Source organism: Diadema antillarum, unplaced genomic scaffold (assembly GCF_040938485.1).
Source record: "Diadema antillarum isolate AM-2024a unplaced genomic scaffold, OU_Dant_1.0 scf00000089, whole genome shotgun sequence".
NCBI lineage: Eukaryota > Metazoa > Echinodermata > Echinoidea > Diadematoida > Diadematidae > Diadema > Diadema antillarum.
The window spans coordinates 445,173-464,107 of NW_027270978.1; the positions used below are offsets into that span (position 1 = coordinate 445,173).

Consider the following 18,935-nt stretch of genomic DNA (forward strand, 5'->3'; position numbering starts at 1 on the left):
GACTTTATGTTCGTTTTGAGGTGCACGGTCACATATGCTATTGATGAAAAAAAAAATTGTTGACAGCCTGGTATAGGAAGTGCACTAATGCTAGTCCTATGAATAATACTATGACTATTGTCATGTATGGACATTTTTTTTTTCCATCGGCATTTCTTTTTTCAACGAACATTGTCTACAGTATATCATGTAGAACAATCACTGAAAAGGATTCCATTAATGAGAGACATTTTATTATGCTCGAATATCATGAAAGTTCAACATTTTGAAATATTTGTGTATGCTACAAGTGCAGCAAAAAACAAACAAACAAAAACAAAACAAAGCAAAACTCCTATCCTACCCCTTTCGTTTTCTTTGTTCTGTGACCCTTGCCCCTCCCAGACAGTGCATGTTGTGTGTGTGTCCAGTAACACTGTCTTGTGTCTGCATACCCTGTATGTTTGTCATTTTGCCTCTGACGAAAATTCTGCTGGGATCAAAAGCTGAGGCCTCTTTTGAATCGATCATGCTAAAGGTGAACACACTTCTATCTTCATTCTCTTCTTTAAATTGATCTTTTCCCCCCTACTTGCAGATAGTGATACTTGCAAGTGAAAATCATGGGACCAAAGAGATCCCGCTCAAGAACCAGGGAGGGTGCACGCTCTTCTTCTGTGGACAGGGAGCAGGTTGAGGTTCTCGAAGTACCAGCAGATCAACGAAAGAATTCCCCAACAAGGAAGGGGGCCAGTGAGGTCGACCACTTAGCCAGCACTCCCCTAGGTACACCCTCCAGCAAGAGAGTCAAGCTGGGTAATAATCAGATTTCCCCACTGAATGACCTGGAGCCCAATCCCAACAGTGGTCATGGTGCAGAGGTCATGATCATCAGCCCCTCTGGGCCCTCTCCTAAAGATGCTCTAGGTGACCAGTCGGGAAGCAGTGATGAGTCATTCAAAATGGTCCGCAGAGATGCTGTAGTCATGCACGAGCGCTCGCCCTCAACCGAACTGTCAGAGTCATTTGGCAGTGTGTCCCTTCAAGATTCATCCTCCTCCTTCCAGCAGTCCGACCTGGAGAATGGGAATGATGTGCAAGATGGTAGCCCTGGCAACGAATCAGAAGACAACAGTGAGATCAGAGATATTTGTGACTCTCCGAAAGATGCAGTGAGTCCACCCTACAAGTGAGTAACCATGTGTTAGCCAGGCATGATCATGTGAAACTGTATTTTTCTAGTATTTAATTTTCTCAGTAATGACAGTGTTACATTACAAGAAGAATCAAGCATGTACAAATGTAACAGTTGTGAGCTACAATTTTCGTCTCTCAATCCACCCCAGTGCATTATGAAGCTAATGACGGAATTTGAGTTACAGCTTGCCGCATGCAGAGTTATCAAAGTAATGTTTTTTCAATAATTTCTGTTCTTGGTCTTTCTTCTTTCTTTTTTTTCGCATCAGAGCAGGGCTTGACAAAGCCCTCCTTGAACACTTTTCTTGAACATGTATGTATATTAATGACTGGAGTAAAAAGATAATGTTGTACAGTGTAGTTAGACAGCGCCACTATTGCCATGCTCACACATCCTAAGCCAGCATGTAGACATGAGGTACATGATCAATTCATGGCATGTAACATTATTCTATTCCATTGATCACCTACATGATGTGGAGCAAAACTGATAGCATGGAGATGAGTGAAATTTCAGGTTTCCTGCTCAGTGTCCCATGTGTAAACACTGAAACAGTGCTACATATATCTGAAATAAATCCAAATGAGTACACGATTGAAACAAAACTTGAGTGTATATGAAATTCTAGATGATGTCGCATATGCCATATTACCAGTGATAGTTGCCTTTCCTGCTTGTTCCACTGAAAAAGAATATTCCAGGTAGCCACCCAATCACCCAACACCTACATGTACCTACTCCTACTGCCGGGGGGAGTGAGACTGCCATTACGAGGCCTCGCCCAAGTCAAGTCCCTTTTTGGAACGGTCTCTGTTCTTGGCTACGAGATTGGGCCACAGATGGAGGAACCTGTGCCCGTTTTCAGCCCGTTGAAGGTCAGTTTTCTCTGCTTCGAGACCAGAGAGGATCCCACCAACAACAGGCAGCTTACAGATGAAGAGAGGCATGAACTCGGTGAAAAGCTCAATGACCTTAAGATTCATGAAGACCCAGATGCTGTTATATCAGCAATGATGTCGGACTCCGTACTACTCCTTGTATCCAAACTACAGCATGCCCCAAGTAAACATGTGACCAGCTATGATGATCAGAACTTCAAACATCTATTTACAGTTGGAAACATGAAAAAGGTAGAGATATTTTGTTGGATTTTTTTTCTCCCATAAATCCTTAGTTGTACAGGTACTGCTGGTTTTAAACAACTGTGAATTTTTGAAATTAGCGACTGCACCTTAATCCTGTTTTCTGTGGGTTTCTGAAAATGTGTCTTGTCCTCAAACATGATGTTATGTTCAGCTTGACACCGCAATATTTTCAAAATGCATGCTCTTATTCTTATCCCTGTATTGTGTACCTGAGCTCTATGGCAAAAGTGTTCCAAGTAAAGTCAGCCAATCATGGCACTCAAAATAGTGGTTTGTTTAGCTAGTCTTAGTAGAAGGTGGAACAATTATCGAAGAATTTGGTTGAAATGGTTATAGGAAGACCTCAGATGTCTTGTCCCATACTTTCTTGTGTCTTGTGTCGTGTGTGAATACCAGTATGTAAAACTGCATTCTTTTGGAACTTTTTCTCTATTTTTCAATTCCAAGAATTATTGCATTGAGCATTTGTTGAAATACAGGTGGAGACTGTTTTATTCATGGCATAAACCCAGATTTCCAAATGAATACTACAAGTTGCACTATTTTTCTCTTCTCTTTCAAGAATCTTTCCAAGGAGCATTTGCACATATGCCAGAAGGTTGGATTGTTTTTGGACCCATCTGCAAGCCATGGTCCCAGTGTCTTTCATTGCCTCAATGGGTATGAAGAAACAACTTCCCGAATACTGTTTGATTGCGGTGGAGATGACGCTATTAAACCATGTGTTATGTTTGCCGGGGCAAAGAATTCAGGAAAGTCGACGTGTATTCGGTACATCATCAACAACCTGCAGAATAGGTAAATTCTCATGTTCGGTGCAAACCAGAGTTCTTTATTTACTACTTAAAGAGCTATAGCCCCTACGTGGAGAAAAGTTTATCAAACATTAGCCCAGCAAGATTGTGCTCCTCTGTTCACACTTGCTCAAAAACTGTGGTTCACTGTAGTCATGTGCCGAAAAATTGTATGATGTTTCATGCATGTGCTGCATTGGCACATATAAATCACTCCACCTATGTTGTATCCCCAGCATTGCACAGCTGCGTATTTACAGCCAGCTAAAACTTGAAAGATGGACATGTAAACTAAAGTTGGCTTACACATGCTTCAACTCATGCCTATAAACCATGTGCAACAATCACTTGCCAGTTTTTAGCCTGTTGAGGATGGACTGATTTTGCTACAACACGCATTTCCCATAGACACTTGCCCATGTATACTCGGGATTCATCCTCATCGGGTTAAGAAATCACAAGATAACTCAAGGTTTTTCCTTTCCACTGGGCAAATCTGTATTTCATTTTACATATATGTAAGCATAAACAGCTCTAGACTCTCCAGCTATTACATTTGTAAATACCAATTTCAGTAACCATATATATAAGTGGGGATCACGAAATAAATGCAGTGTTAATGTTGTTGATTTCTAATACACTTGCCTCTCCATATCTGTCTCTCTCTAAGGATATGTGTCACATACTGTATGTATGCACACATGTGTATTCAAAATATTTGTCTCTTTTATGTGTTTATGTATTTTCATTTGTCTTTGTGCAGGGGACAAGATGTATGCTACCTGGAATGTGATCCAGGACAGACCGAATTTACTGCGCCAGCCATCCTGTCTCTACATGTAGTAAGACAGCCTCTTATAGGTGAGCGTGGAACATAATGTTAGAAAAAGTCGCTCCAAAGCCATTGTAATGGCAGAAAAAGTCCTGTTTTCATCGGTCAAGCTTCATCCAAAGTAATTAGTGTAATCATTGTGTTTTTTGTTCAAAATATAATAATAGTAAATCATATGTGTGGACTCTGGCCCAAATCTGTTCTATTGCTTCTTGCATGAAAGCCGCAGTACTAGTACTGGTAACTGTACCTGAATGTGGAATTCCATGATTTGTTTTTCCTCCCCACCAGGACCTCCTTTCACCCACCAGAATGTGCCCATCAAGGCTTATTTTCTTGGGGTTGTCAACGTTGCCGAGCATGCCGACCGCTTTTTGGAAATGATTTCCGTCCTGTTTGCGGAGTACAAAGAGAAGTTCTCACATCTGCCTCTCTTCATAAACACAATGGGATGGGTCGAAGGTTAGTTTTGGTGACTCACGCTTTCTAATGTGTCACCTTTACGTTTGACAAACTCTCATATAATGTAACTGTCGTAAGGCCAGATTTATGCAAACCTACACACGTGGAAGTAATACCTGTGGGACTAATCACAACTTGTACCCAAAATCATTTTCAGTGAATGCTCTGTTGTGAATGATCACATAGTCCACACAAGTGGGCTGTCATCTATAGCTGATACTGTCTCATCACTTATTTAATAGTGAGCTTTAGATCCGTGACACGAATGCTAAATCAACACTAATCAGGCCAAAAATGGTGTTCTGCAAGTGCACAAGATAGCTGTTTCCATTGCTCAACCCAGGAAGCTGCATTGTCTTAGTTTTCACATCACAGATCTAAAGCTCCCTATTCTGACAACCCTGGGTAAAACATTAAGGATTTAGGTTTTCTCTGTGAAGCACACTTAAGGGGAAATTACCCCAAATATGTTTGTGGATTGAGTGAATGCAGCAATATTGATAGAACACATCAGTGAAGTTTCATGAAAATTGGAGCATCTGTTCGAAATATCTGACCGTTTAAAGTTTAAGCGCCACCATCACTGGATATTAAGAATACAACAGTTTGTGATGTGAGCGTAGGGCGGTGTAAAGAAAATGTAAAGAGGAATTCCTCAAAGTTGAATGTCTTTATGTAAAGTACACATTCCTCTGACTGGTGGGTTGCTGACATATCGGGTATTGTTCCCCCTGCTTTCTGAAAGATGTAGAGTCAAGTGCCTTTCAAGGGTTGCAGAAAATCTGCAGTGTTTCCTAGCATTCTTATTTTCTGTGTTACTTGTATAAATGCCTAATACATGTACATTTGTATATATTTTCTAAACAGATTTGGTAATGACACAAACCACTTCTACAAACCATTCTTACTACTACCAGCACTACTATGACTACTATCACTAGAACTTTTATTCTTGTCATTGTGCTACAACAACCACAACTATTATTAATAATGATAATAATAATCATAGCCATGATTAATTCTAGTTAGTATGGTAATAATTTATGATAACCATGTATCAGTGTTTGATAGTGCAGTGATAGTTGTGTTTATGACGGTGACAATCTCACTTGGGGTTGTGCTAAGTTCTCCTCTTCCCCCACCCCCTTCTCTCTCCCCCACAAATTGTATTAATATTTCAAAGGTATTTACTTGCTGCTCCTTTAGTGCTACTTTACAAAGTACCTGCAGTCCTCTGCATGCATGAATATTACTCCAGTCAGTGGGTGTAGGTTTTAGTCACCACATTCACAGTACACATTTCCGCTCTTTTAGTAGCAACCATTCCCCAGCTATCTTTAGCTCAAATTGGCAACTCAATTTACATTACGTTCAAAGATGTTAAACATTACCACTTGCAGGTTTGGGTTTGCGACTGCTAAAAGAGGTGGCCCGCATTACTCAGCCCACACACATGGTGCAGATGGACCCGCAGGAGCAACCAGTGAGCTTACTGCAGAAAGATGATGGGGATGAATTCTTCCAGTTGAAGTTGCAACAGGTCAATGCGCTCTGTGAACCTCAGATGTTCCTACCCATCAAGGCCAATCCCCAGTCTGACAGGTATCGAACTTTGACCCTGAAAAGTTTGTTGTCCTTAATCATATATAGCACTGTTGTGACACGAGAAATGAGTACAGTGCTTTGTTCATCTACTGCTTTGTAAAAATCAGCTGTGTTGTTGTGGGGGGGGGGGGGGGGGTCAATTGGAAAGGTGAAACATATCAAAGATATGTAGGGGATAGGAAAGGATAACAATTAGTTTCTTTTAACCCTAAAAAGACTGGGCTATTTTGGTAGCTCGAAAGACTGGGGGGGGGGGCCTAAAGGGCCCCCCCCCCCCTTAAGATCTCGGCCGTGGATCGCACGATCGCCGCGAAAATTTGCACAGTGGTAGTGTGCGATGTAATCTACAAGATCGTATATTCAAATTTTACAAAATAGTCTTCGTTTATTTTATTTTGATTATTTATGCTAATTTATGCAAGAAATCAGACTCTTTGATCTAAATCAGTAAACAAAGCTCCAAAAGTGCTCATTTTTGGTCTAATTATTCTTTGTGGCATTCTTAGCAAATGTAATTGAAAAAAAAATGCGGTATCAAAATCAATTTCTTATTTATTTTATTGTTTTATGAATTTCTTATGTATTTCTTTGTTTTTTCGACCTTTTGTTTTCGATGTTTTTTTAAACAAAATTTGTGGCAGACACTTTTTGAAGCATAATACTCCTAAAACAAATTAATCTTAGCCATTGAGATTAAAAATAAGCATATTTATATGAACCATGTGAAAAAACTCAATTTGTATTGACTTTGTACACAAATTCACATTTTTGAGCCATTTTCGGCCTCACGTGCATGTACAAAAAGTTATGTAACTTCAGAACCGTAACCCCCGGGCATCACAAATTTGGTGTCAAAATGTGCAGGAAACTCGAAAGAAAAAAGTCGTAGAACATCGCGGCAAGAGCATTGCGCGTTGCAGAGTAATCGCGCGAAATGTCGAGGGGGGGCCTTTTAGGCCCCCCCCCCCCCCCCCCCCCCCCCCAGTCTTTTTAGGGTTAAGGAATGTTATGGTGATGTCTCTTTATTTGTAATCATCATAATTTGGAAGAGAGTGTTTGACAAAGAACAGAGACCTTGATTTCTGTAGTGACTTTTGGATGCTTGTGTGTAACATACATTTTTCAAATATCTGATAAACCTTTGCCACGGCATCCATGCTACATGGGGGTAAAACTGTCTGGAATGGCCTACTCCCACAGTTTGCAATTCATTAGTTTTGATGACAGTGAATACACATTGCCTCGAGCTATAGAAATAAAAACATGCTTTTTGTGATAATGGACGAAGCATTGCCACGTTAACCACATATTTAGAAAATTGTCTTTATATTGAATGAACCACTCCCAGATGTCATATTTACTTTTCAAGCACAAGTATGATCATTTGACAGTCATTTTTGTCTCGCCCACCGGAGGTGAAGGCGAGACTAAGGGATCCAAATGGCGTCCGTCCGTCGTCCGTCGTCCGTCGTCCGTCGTCCGTCACAAATGTTAAAGTTTACCTGCAAGACTCTCTTATGATGCATAACTTGGCAACTGTTACAGCAATGGCAGCCACACTTGGGTGATAGAAGCACTAGGGGTACCTTCATGTTATGGTGTTGTCAGAGGTCAGGTGATGATGTCAAAGGTCATTTGAGGTCATATATTAAAGAGTATGTGCAAGACTCTCTTTTCTACGTTAAAGTTTACCTGCAAGACTCTCTTTTGACAAATAACTTCACATAAGTTGCTTGGATTACAGCCTAACTTGGGTCATAGATGCACTGGGGGTACCTTCATGTTATGGTGCCGTTGGAGGTCACAGGACAAGGTCAAAGGTCATTTGAGGTCATATGTTAAAGTTTACTTGCAAGACTCTCTTATCACATGTAACTCGACCATGTTGCTACAATGGCAATCAAACTTGGGTGATGGATGCACTGGGGGTACCTTCATGTTATGGTGCGGTAAGAGGTCACATGATAAGGTCAAAGGTCATTTGAGGTCATACGTTAAAGTTTACTTGCAAGACTCTCTTATCACACGTAACTCAGCACATGTTGCTACAATGGCAATCAAACTTGGGTGATGGTAGATGTCTCTTGGGAAGGTGAAGGTAACCACAAGGTCAAAGGTTACAGACAGGGGTCAACGAACTTTTAGGGCCCAATGTTAAGTTTTTAGGGCGCATTTCGTTTATGGCTCATAACTTTTGATCCCTTTGTCCGTTTGTGACCAAACTTGGATGGAAGATGTCCCTTGGGGAGGTGAAGGTCGTCACAAGGTCAAAGGTCACAGACAGGGGTCAACAAACTTTTAGGGCCCAATGTTATGTTTTTAGGGCACGTTTTGATCGTGGCTCATAACTTTTGATCCCTATGTCCGTTTGTGACCAAACTTGGACAGTAGATGTCCCTTGGGGAGTTAAAGGTCATCACAAGGTCAAAGGTCACAGAAAGGGGTCAACAAATTTTTAGGGCCCAATGTTAAGTTTTTATGGCGCGTTTCGATTACGGCTCATTACTTTTGATCCCTTTGTCCGTTTGTGACCAAACTTGGATGGTAAATGTCCCTTAGGGTGTTCAAGGTCACCACGAGGTCAAAGGTCATAAGCAGGTCAATTAACTTCTGGGAGTTATAAAAAATATTAATTCCTTGTACGCGAATGGGCGAGACACAATTTGGCGATTGCCTTGTTATTTTCCACTCTCAAAAAGTGCCATGGGAGCTTTAATCAGATCGAGTGAGTACACTCTAGAGTAGTCGTCTCCAAGATGTGTCACTCCATGTTGTACCAAAAGCAAAGTCTTGATATGGTGGATGAAACATAGGGAGACAGTTTAGGGATTTGACTCTGATTGGGGCTTGAGATTGTCATGAGAGTCTTTAATGTTGATACAGGCAGGGCTCGACACTAGCGGTGGCCCGGTGGCCCAGGGCCACCAAAAATGCACGTCGGGCCACCAAAAATTCAGAAATAAACTCCAACTCCAACTCCAAATTTTATTGTCCGAAAAAGGAAATTCTTTTTGCCCAATTGATCGTGGGCCCGGCAGCCACTGAACAGCGCCAAATCGACGTTGCTCTAACCTTTTCAACTGTTGAACGGCAAACAAGGTAGCAGCAACTCCCATCTTTTAACGTCTTTTGGTATGACGCGGCCGGGGTTCGAACCCACGACCTCCCGATTGTGAGGCAGCTGCTCTACTTACTGAGCCAACACATCGGTAGAATGAAGAATTTGGTGGCCCGATCGGGCCACCAAAAAAGGTTGGATGTTTGCCTTTGGGCCACTAAAAATAAAAGTTAGTTTGGAGCCCTGATATAGGTCAACATTTTTGTGGAAATGCAATACGTGGGCATAACATATGGGACAAATGTTAGTCAAGAATCAACAAAATATCAGAATAGATCAAATAGCAGTAAACTACAGTCAAACTCGGATACCTCGACATCGGATAAGCCGAATATCACTTACCTCGGGGGCAAAATGAAAGTCCCGATTGTTCCTATGGAGTTTCCGTGTATTAAAATTCGCGTAGCTCGAAAAAGATAACTCGAAGTTCGGTTACCTCGAAGGGAAATCTAATGTCCCGATCTTAATTAACTTATTGTTTTTCCCAGCATGTTGCTCGAATCGAAATTGTAAACATCACTCAGCATCTCCGATTAAGCGCGCGTGGACAGCGAAGACGTGTCACATGTTTTCACACTCGATTGTAAATATTCTGAGACCAGAACAATCGCGCGCCCAAGAAGAAATACCCGATACACAGCTGACAAGGAAAATCCCCAACACCACACGTACATGGTATGCACATAGCACCCGTGCCAATGGAGTGCTTTACGATAGAGCACTACGCGCTGCCCCATCATTTGCTTTTCTTTAACCACTGTGTTTTGATTTTTGATCGAGACAGTCATACCGTGCGCGTAGATTTCTCAACCGTCGGGGCGCACCTGCTTACGTTGACAGTTATATCTTTGCCATTAATCACGCTCCACTGTCAAAACATCAATCTACCTCGTAGTGCCTTTTTTAAACTATTTTTTTTTTTGCCTTTCACGAAGTTTACTTCCCCGAGAACGCAAGCACTGAAACTTTTTTTTTCCAGCAATGCGATTATGAAAATCTGGAAGTATAGGCCGATCACAATGAAGAATAGAATACACAGGGCTCCGCACTAAGTTTTATCGGGCCACCAATATCATTGATTTTTATTTTCTGGTGGTCGAAAGTAAAATCTGGTGACAAAAAAAAAATCAGGAAAAACATTAGAAAAACTAAATCGGTCCTACTAAACATAGACAAATTAATATTAAGCATTATTGAAGTGATACAGATGTCCATGTCTAAAACAAATGAATAGAAAATTCAATCATCTTACTCAGTGTTTAAAGATTTGACAAGTTAATAGGCGTAGATATTATTATAAAAGTTGATGCCCATATATTGAGGAGGTCAAAACTTACGTTTGAAATGAGAAAATGGGAGCATTTGCTGACATTTGTTAGCATCCGACATTTGTTTTAGCATTGTAAAAAACCGAAAGTTACCGTTATTCATTTCTAAATGTAAAAGCAAACAACCGATATTCATTTTAGAATCTTACGGAGCTGAATACTATCGTAATCCATTTCCAAACGTGAAAGCAAACATCCGCTATTTGTTTTAGCATCTAACTGAGCGGATTAATACCATTAATCATTTCCAAAATTTAAAGCAACAATCTGTTATTTATTTTTGCATCGTACGGAGCAGAATATTACCGTTATTCATTTCAAACATCCGACATTTATTTCATTATCGAACGGAGCCGAATGTTACTGCTGTCCACTTCCGAAAGTGAAATGAATCATCTGACAATTATTTTATCATCGCACGGAGCCGAATGTTACTGTTTTTCATTTTTGAACGTAAAGGCAGACATCAGACATTTTGGACTATGAAACGTATAGCTGAATGTTACTGATATTTATTTTGAAATGTACCATAGCAAATATCCAATATATTTTTTTTTTTATCATCGTATGGGGCAGAATGTTACTGCTGTTCACTTCCAAACATGCCAAACGTAAAAGCAATCATTCGACATGTATTTTAGCATCTTCCGGAGCTGAATGCTATTGACATTTACTTTCGGACGTAAAAGCACACATCCGGCATTTATTTTATCAGCGTACGGAGTTGAATGTTATTGTTATTCACTTCAGAACATCAAAGCAAACATTCGACATTTATTTTAGCATCTTTCGGAGCTAAATGTTATTGCAATTTACTTTCGAACATAGAAGCAAACATCCAGCATTTATTTCATCATTGTCAGGAGTTGAATATTATTGTTACTCTTTTCCGAACGTCAAAGCAAACATCAAACATTGACTTTACCATGAAACGCAGCTGAATGCTACTGTTATTCATTTCGAAATTTAAAAGCAAACATCAGACAGTTATTTTAGCATCATATGGACATGATGGATCAGAATATTACTGCTATTTTCTTCCGAACATAAAAACGATCATCTGACATCTATTTTAGCATCTTCCGGAGCCGAATGCTATTGCCATTTACTTTCAAAAGTATAAGGAAACATCCGACATTTATTTAACCATCGTACGGAGTTGAATGTTATTGTTTTTCATTTCCGAACGTCATAGCAAAAATTCGACATTTATTTCAGCGTCTTCCGGAGCCGAATGTTATCCTTATTCATTTCCGAACGCAAAATCAAATATCTAACATTAGTTCTAGCACCATACGGAGCTGAGTCTTATCGTTATTCATTTCCAAAAGTATGAGCAAACATTCGACATTTATTTTAGTATCATACCGAGTCGAATATTACCGTCATTCATTTCCACAATTAAACGCAAAACTCTGACATTTATTTTAGCATCTTACGTAACCGATTGTTACCGCTGTTCATTTTGAAAAGTGAAGGCAAACATCCGACTTTTTTTTTTTTTTGGTGGCGCGATCGGGCCACCAAAATCTTTATTTCTGAAATTTTGATTTCATTTCCTATTTTCACTCAATTCATTCATATAAAAGTTGATTCAATTCAAATTGACAAGCATGCAAACAATCAGTAGGCACTATAACAGACACCATGCTGAACATCGATAAACGTTGAACATCGATAAACATCGGACAAGTCGAAGAAAATTCGACGTACGCGTACCTCGAAATTCGCGTACGTCGAACCATTTTCTTCAGTCCCGACGAATTCGAGGTATCCGAGTTTGACTGTATACTGAATAGTTACATGTATGATGATGATAATGACAAAGGTGATAGTAATACTATACTGCCGGTATCAATTTTATTGCTGTTTTGAATATTGCCTATATATGTTTTTGCTCACTTTTTTTTTCAATTTCATATTCACTTTTATTTTTCAGTTTCTTATTTATTTGTCTGTTTTGATTTTAATTTTGTTTATTCTCGATTCTCTTTCCGCTAGCACCCAGTCCTCATCTCAGCGAGAACTGAACCTGTTGGCAGCTCTCACCCCGTTGCTCGACCCCGCCGCCTTGTTCAACCAGTCCAGAACGGCCAAAGGTTTGACTAGTGTCTGTCCTCGTGTGGTGCCTTGGGACCGAGTGTTCGTACACGCTTGCCACGCTAAAGTTTCTCCAGATTATCTGCTTGATGTTGCCAATGCCAGCTTACTGGGACTGTGCTGCACATCTCAGGAGGAGGTGAGGACTTGGAAAAAAGGCTACCTTGAGGTCATGTTACATTCAACAAGAGAGCATATGATTAACTGTAATATACTGAGGAAAATGAAGTCATAATGAAAACTGAAAAGATTTCTCTAAATCTCAGTGTTATCAGATTCATGGTTTCTTGAGAAACCATGCATCATACCAGGAAATAATTTACTGTTACTGATGTGATATAAACATCAAAAGAATAATTTCTTTAGGAAAGAATAATGTAAGATAGTTGGAATGATTTCCACCGTTCTGTGGAGGTGATTTGGGGGAAAAAAAAGAATGATTTGATTTTCTGATAGCAATTTTTTTTTTCTTTTTCTCGTCAAATGATTTTATAATCTCTTATAAAGTTTGTCTGAGGCCAGTAAATTCTTCAAACTTTTCAGTGATTTAAGGAGAGGGGTGGAGCCATTGACCCCCTCCCTCCCCACCCCCCTCCAGTGCCTTGTTTAATCAACAACTGTGATTATTCTTTCAAATGTATCCTCTGTAATTTTTGTTTTTCAGAAGGTGCATTCATGATTGTAATGCTATGTTTCTATTCTTCTTCTTCTTCTTCTTTTGTACATGAAATAATGTGTAGGTGGAAAGAGTTGGAACCAAAGAGGACAAAGGTGTGCACACATTCAGTTCAACTCCAGTCACCGAGTGCCTTGGTGTTGGTAAGTTTTTGTTGAACTCCAGTTCTATGTTAATCAATAATTAACACTTCTTATTCACTATGAAACATAATTACAATTGTCACAACTGAATTAGATTTCAAGATTATTGACTGTATCCAATGACTTGTATGCCAGATCAACAACAACAAAATGAACAAAATGATTAGTTAGATATATTAAGATTTGAGACGGGGCATAATTTTTTAACAAAAACATTTAAAATTTTTAAGATTTTATGTACAAAGTATCCTTGGCAGGTTGTGAGGTGATAGCATCATCAGCTCACTATTTGCATATTTGCTTTGTGAATAGCATAACTTCACAATGAAATACTTCCCTGCTTTTCATCCAACTTTGATCAAATTTTCACTGTCATGCTTTTCAGATGTTGGAAGTTTCTTATTTAGACTAATTTGTACCTGGTCCAGATTTTTTCTTTACTACACCTGAATTAGTTTGTTACATCAATAAACTGAGAATCAGATATGACTGCAGTGTCAATGAACTTGTACTGATAATTGTAACGCTTTGAGTTAAGCAACATGACACCTACACTGTGTCACATTTCATGTGTAAACTGGACCGGCCAAATTTACAGCCAAATTTTATTTAAATTTGCTCAAGAGGCATATAGGTGTACTATGAGTAGAAGCAAACTTTTATGGCTTTTGGTTGTGCTGCCCTCATCTCTGACAGGGTCAAAGGTCACCGTGCCAGACGAAGATTTGCTAAATGGCCAATTTATACGAAAATGTACATCTTTCCCCTACAGATTTCATTTAAGCTGGGTATGAAGCTGCATGGTTAGTCATTCAAAATTATCCCCTTATTTTTTGGTGATGCTGCCATCTGTATTCTAGACTTTTATAGGCTTCCATGTCATATTTCTTGTGGATGCTCCACCAGCCACATACATATATGTATCTCGCCACATATGGTTCAATATTGATGTGGATTTATATCGTTGGAAAATCTAGCCAGAGATTGTTTTTTGTGACAGCACTCTCAATGTACTGACTTTCATACCGTTGGCTTTCTCTGATATATCTGTGTCTTTGCTTTATAGCAATAGTGCCTTGCAATAATTTCAGATCAAATTGTAATTGTTGTATTAGAGCTCTTTGAATGAAAAAATAATTTTGAGGGCATTTCTTCTGTCTTGATGTATTTTGCTTATGAACTGCATTTTTTGAATGGTGTAATTTCACATGAAGGACATACAGTATACCTGATTCAAGGGATACTGTAACAAATGATAATATATACCTGTAAATATGGTATTCTTTTCTTGGTATACCCTGTCACTGCCAGTTAACATGTAATAAAAGGGGACAACAGTAATTTTACAATTTTACTCCAGGCATTGCAACCACATCTTGTTCCTATTCATCACTTTTTCTTTTTTAATATCTCCCCTCTCGATGTCATACAGAGACCATTTTTGGCAGGAACTGGGAATTGCCATATTTGATATTTCAAGATTAAGTGTATCTCATCTTTGTTTTCAGTGTTCAAATATTTCCCCACCAAAATTATCTCTTCAGTTCTACTTATGTTTATGTTACATCTGTTTATGTGGTATGAAGCTGTAAAATAATGAGATAAAACTATCATGAAACTTCTCCACCTGCTTAAGAAGAAAAAAAAAAAGGCATTCAAGAGCATGTGTCACTAAGAACTATATCATGTTTATGAATTTGAAAGTTGCATAAAAGTAGAGTGACATTTCAAAGTATTATACAGAAGAATTTTCAGTGCCCAAATAGTTACTTCAAGTACATCCAAGACATAATTTTGAAATGAGTTTCATTTATCTTTCGAGTCTCATCTCCCCATTTCAAAGTTGTTGTTTTTTTCATTTAAATGATAAAGAGGGTTGCAGTTGCATATATCTAATGAAAAATATGAAAATGTTGTGAACTCTGCTGCAAGTCCCCCAATTTGATTGAAGGGTGTGTCATCAAAACAAAGCTCTTAATGCTTGATTTCTCCCTTTAATTGCTTTGCGGGAAAAATTTTGTTCTTTGTGTATGTGTGTGTGTGTGTGTGTGTGTGTGTATGAAATATCTGAATCGATTCTCATCACACAAAACATCTTCATAGTTGAGATTCTTGTATGTACATAATAAGCAGTGTTGACATATAGCATGCTGGGTTGAATATTGAAGGTCAACTTTGCTCCATAGAATGAATGATTGATTTTCTTATTTTTTTCTTGAGTATTTTAGGTTTTTTTCCCATGACTCAGTGGTTTAAGTTGTAAAAATTAAGCTTCCACAAAACTGATAATGCACTTACATATCACAAAATACCATTCTGACCCTTTTTAGGATTAAATGTATGAGTGTGTGTTCTATTTGTGTTTGAATGCATGGGTGTTGTGTGAGTGCATGTGTATTAGTATGTTGTTGTTTTTGTTGTGTGTGTACATGTGTGTGGTAGTGCGTTCTCTGTTTGTATGTGAGCATGATCATCTTTTTAATGGGCAGCTGAGTAGGAAGAGGCTATAAAGAGAAGAAAGAAACAATGTGAATAAATGGAAAAACAACAATAAGTGGAGGAAGATGGCAGCAAAAGGGAAGTGAATCAGAACAAGGAAAAAGAGGAGAAGGTGAAAGCGGAGTAAAAGGAAGCTGAAGGAAAAAAAAAGAAGAAAGAAGAGAAGGAAAGTAGATGGGTGGGGGAGAAATATCGGAAAGAAAGACTTTATTTTTAGAGGTAACGATACCAGGGAGTCCCTATATGATGACTTGTGTTTGACAAATATCTGTAACAAATTGATACCAGGCTCAAAATATTATGCTCAAAAGTATTCAATTCATCCCCATGCGAACGCCCATATTAATGTGTGCAGTGTCATTTCAATATGTCTGTGTGTCATCGAAATGAATCTTGTTCATTCTTGTTTTTTTTGTTTTTTGTTTTTTGCTACAGGTATCCTACGGAATATAGACCATGAAAGGAGGAACTTCTACATCCTACCGGCTGTGCCTGACGATGATTTGCCACGGATAAACACACTTGTCATTGGTGCACTGTCCGTTCCAGATTGTATTTTCAATCAAGTACGTTGAGTCCCTTTCATAACAATCTTAACATTTCTCCTGTCCTTGTGTATGGAAGGCCATTCCCCCCCCCCCCCCCAACAATCAGCATGATGATTTGCGTGAGCCATAGAAGAGATTTATTGACCTTTTATCATGAGCACAAAAAAAAATGATATTAGATAAAATCATTTTAATGAAGCAATTTATAAAAAAGGAGACCTATCATTTGTTATTTTAAATTCTGTGTGTTTGTGGCTTGTGAGATTTATCTAGAATGTTATGTGCATGAACATTTAAATGACAATTCTGAAATATGTGGAGTGCCATTAAATCATTCACAGTTAGGAGATGCTTTCACGAATTATCCTTTTTTCAAAACCTCCCAGGCTTCAGCGAGGAAGGAAGCATGTAAACATAGGTGGTGTAAAACAGATTTAAAATGAGAGCAAGATTGTACACTCCTTAAAGTCTAATAGGTATCACTTAGATGCATTCTTTCAATCATGTTTGTAATCTTTACATACTGTAAAACCATGAAGTTCTGAGTGCATTTTGATTTTGCAAACTTGTGAGAGCCAAGTTTCGAGAAATTAAAATGCATGGCAAAGTTCTCATCTCCACGATATGCATTGAATGCCAGTGGCAATCCGCAGAAGTTTCATGCCGTGAGTATTGAAAGACTGTCGGCTCCAATTCATGTAAATTTCATGCCACAAATATTTCTGAGTTTTACAGTGTGCCAGCACCAAATGAAAACAGTATGTGCAATGTTTGATTGCTATGTGAAATCGTCCATTTGTGTTAATTTTTTGTCAGGTTTCATCATCGAAGCAGCAATCACCCTACATGTGCCAGAACTATAACTGTGAGATTCCTGGCTCTCAATCGCTCAAGCCCAAGCCTTACCTCAAGAGATAAGCGGTAAAGACATCCGAGGATCTGTGAAAGGTGACCTTGGGTGATTGAGTATCCTCATCGTGGCAGTGAAAGTGATACGCAATCCGGCTCGCGAGACTCCTCTTGAAGAACATCAGATCATTCTCTCCTTTCTAAAGGCTTGATAAGGAAAACTCCACTCCATCCCCATTCGAACGCAAATAGCATTAGAGTAATATCGAACAATGCAGTTGGCTTTAATCCCATTCTAACTGGACTATTTGAGACCAAGTTTTTACTCGGGGGGGCAATTTGACCCCCTCTTCAGATCTCAGCTGCTGATCGCGCGATCGCCACAAAATTTTGCCTGAAGATAGAGCCGGATGTCAACTATAAGATTACATGGTCATACAATAGAAAAATATTGGCTTTCTATTTTTAGGAGATTAATTATGCAAATTTACGCATGAAATCATATTTTCACCTATAACTCCATTAAAAAGACTGAAGGATTGCTAAATTTTTGTGTCAGAGCTCCTCAAGACATCAAACAATTTTCTTGTAAAAAATAGCACAATCAAAATAATTTTCTTTTGTTTTTTATTGCTTTGTTAATTTCTTATGTATTTTATTGTTTTGTCGACCTTTTGTTTTCTATTGTTTTTTGCCAAAATTTGGTGCAGGCACTTTTCAAGATTATCTACATTAGAATTCATTAATTTTAATTGTTAAAAGTTGAAATAATCTAATTTATATCAATTTAACCAAAAAACACAATTTGCATTGGATTTGCACACGATATCATGAATTTGAGGTGTTTTCGGGTTAACATGCATATGCAAAACATTACGTAACTTCAAAAAGATGTACCCAGACGTCGCAAATGTGGTCTCAAAATATGCGGGGGACTTCAATGAAAAAAGTCATGAAACGACTCGGCAAAATCTTTGCGCATTGCGGAATCGTGGCGCGAGATGCCCCCCCCCCCCCTCCCAGTTAGAATAGGGTTAAATGATGGAGGTTAAAGGACAAGTTCACCTTCATAAACATAAGGATTGAGAAAATGCAACAATATTAGTAGAACACATCAGTGAAAGTTTGAGGAAAATTGGACAATCGATGCAAAAGTTATGAATTTTTTAAATTTTTGTGTTGGAACCGCTGGATGAGTAGACTACTACAGCTTGTGAGTCATATGCGTACAACAGTATAAAGAAAATGTAAAAGAAAATTCAACATATTTTCACTTTTTTCGCATAATAATAGAGCACTTGACTTGCCTCTTTCTAAAGGCAGGGGGAATAATATTATCCATAACATTTGTCGGTAACGAGTCAGGGGAATGTGTACTTTTTTCAAAAGATGGAATTTTGTGAAATTCTCTTTTTATTTTCCTTATATTGTTGTACGCATGTGAAATCTAAGTTATTCATACACTGCAGTAGTCTTCTCATCCAGCGGGTACTGCACAAAAACTTCAAAAATTCATAACTTTTGAACGGATTGTCTGATTTTCCTCAAACTTTCAATGATGTGTTCTACTAATATTGCTACATTCTCTCAATCCTTATGTTTATGAAGGTGAACTTGTCCTTTAAGGAGTCTTCAAGCTTGTCAGAATTTGATATGACA

The 18,935-nt window shown here is 38.6% G+C and overlaps 1 protein-coding gene across 1 annotated transcript; it reads left to right on the top strand.

Moving 5' to 3' along the window:
* Nucleotides 1-584: 584 nt before the first annotated feature.
* Nucleotides 585-17,345, top strand: LOC139718112 (polynucleotide 5'-hydroxyl-kinase NOL9-like). Its single transcript, XM_071629597.1, has 10 exons — nt 585-1,168; nt 1,869-2,307; nt 2,885-3,120; nt 3,880-3,977; nt 4,240-4,410; nt 5,811-6,012; nt 12,463-12,700; nt 13,302-13,380; nt 16,315-16,445; nt 17,244-17,345. Exons 1-10 carry the CDS (start codon nt 603-605, stop codon nt 17,343-17,345), a joined length of 2,262 nt encoding a protein of 753 aa, XP_071485698.1. The 5' UTR covers nt 585-602.
* The last annotated feature ends 1,590 nt before the right edge of the window (nt 17,346-18,935 follow it).

Coding starts and splice junctions, on each gene's coding strand:
- LOC139718112 (XM_071629597.1), top strand. CDS start 603: ATGGGACCAAAGAGATCCCGCTCAAGAACCAGGGAGGGTGCACGCTCT. Junction 13,381..16,314: donor CACCGAGTGCCTTGGTGTTG/GTAAGTTTTTGT, acceptor TTTTTGCTACAG/GTATCCTACGGAATATAGAC. Junction 16,446..17,243: donor CAGATTGTATTTTCAATCAA/GTACGTTGAGTC, acceptor ATTTTTTGTCAG/GTTTCATCATCGAAGCAGCA.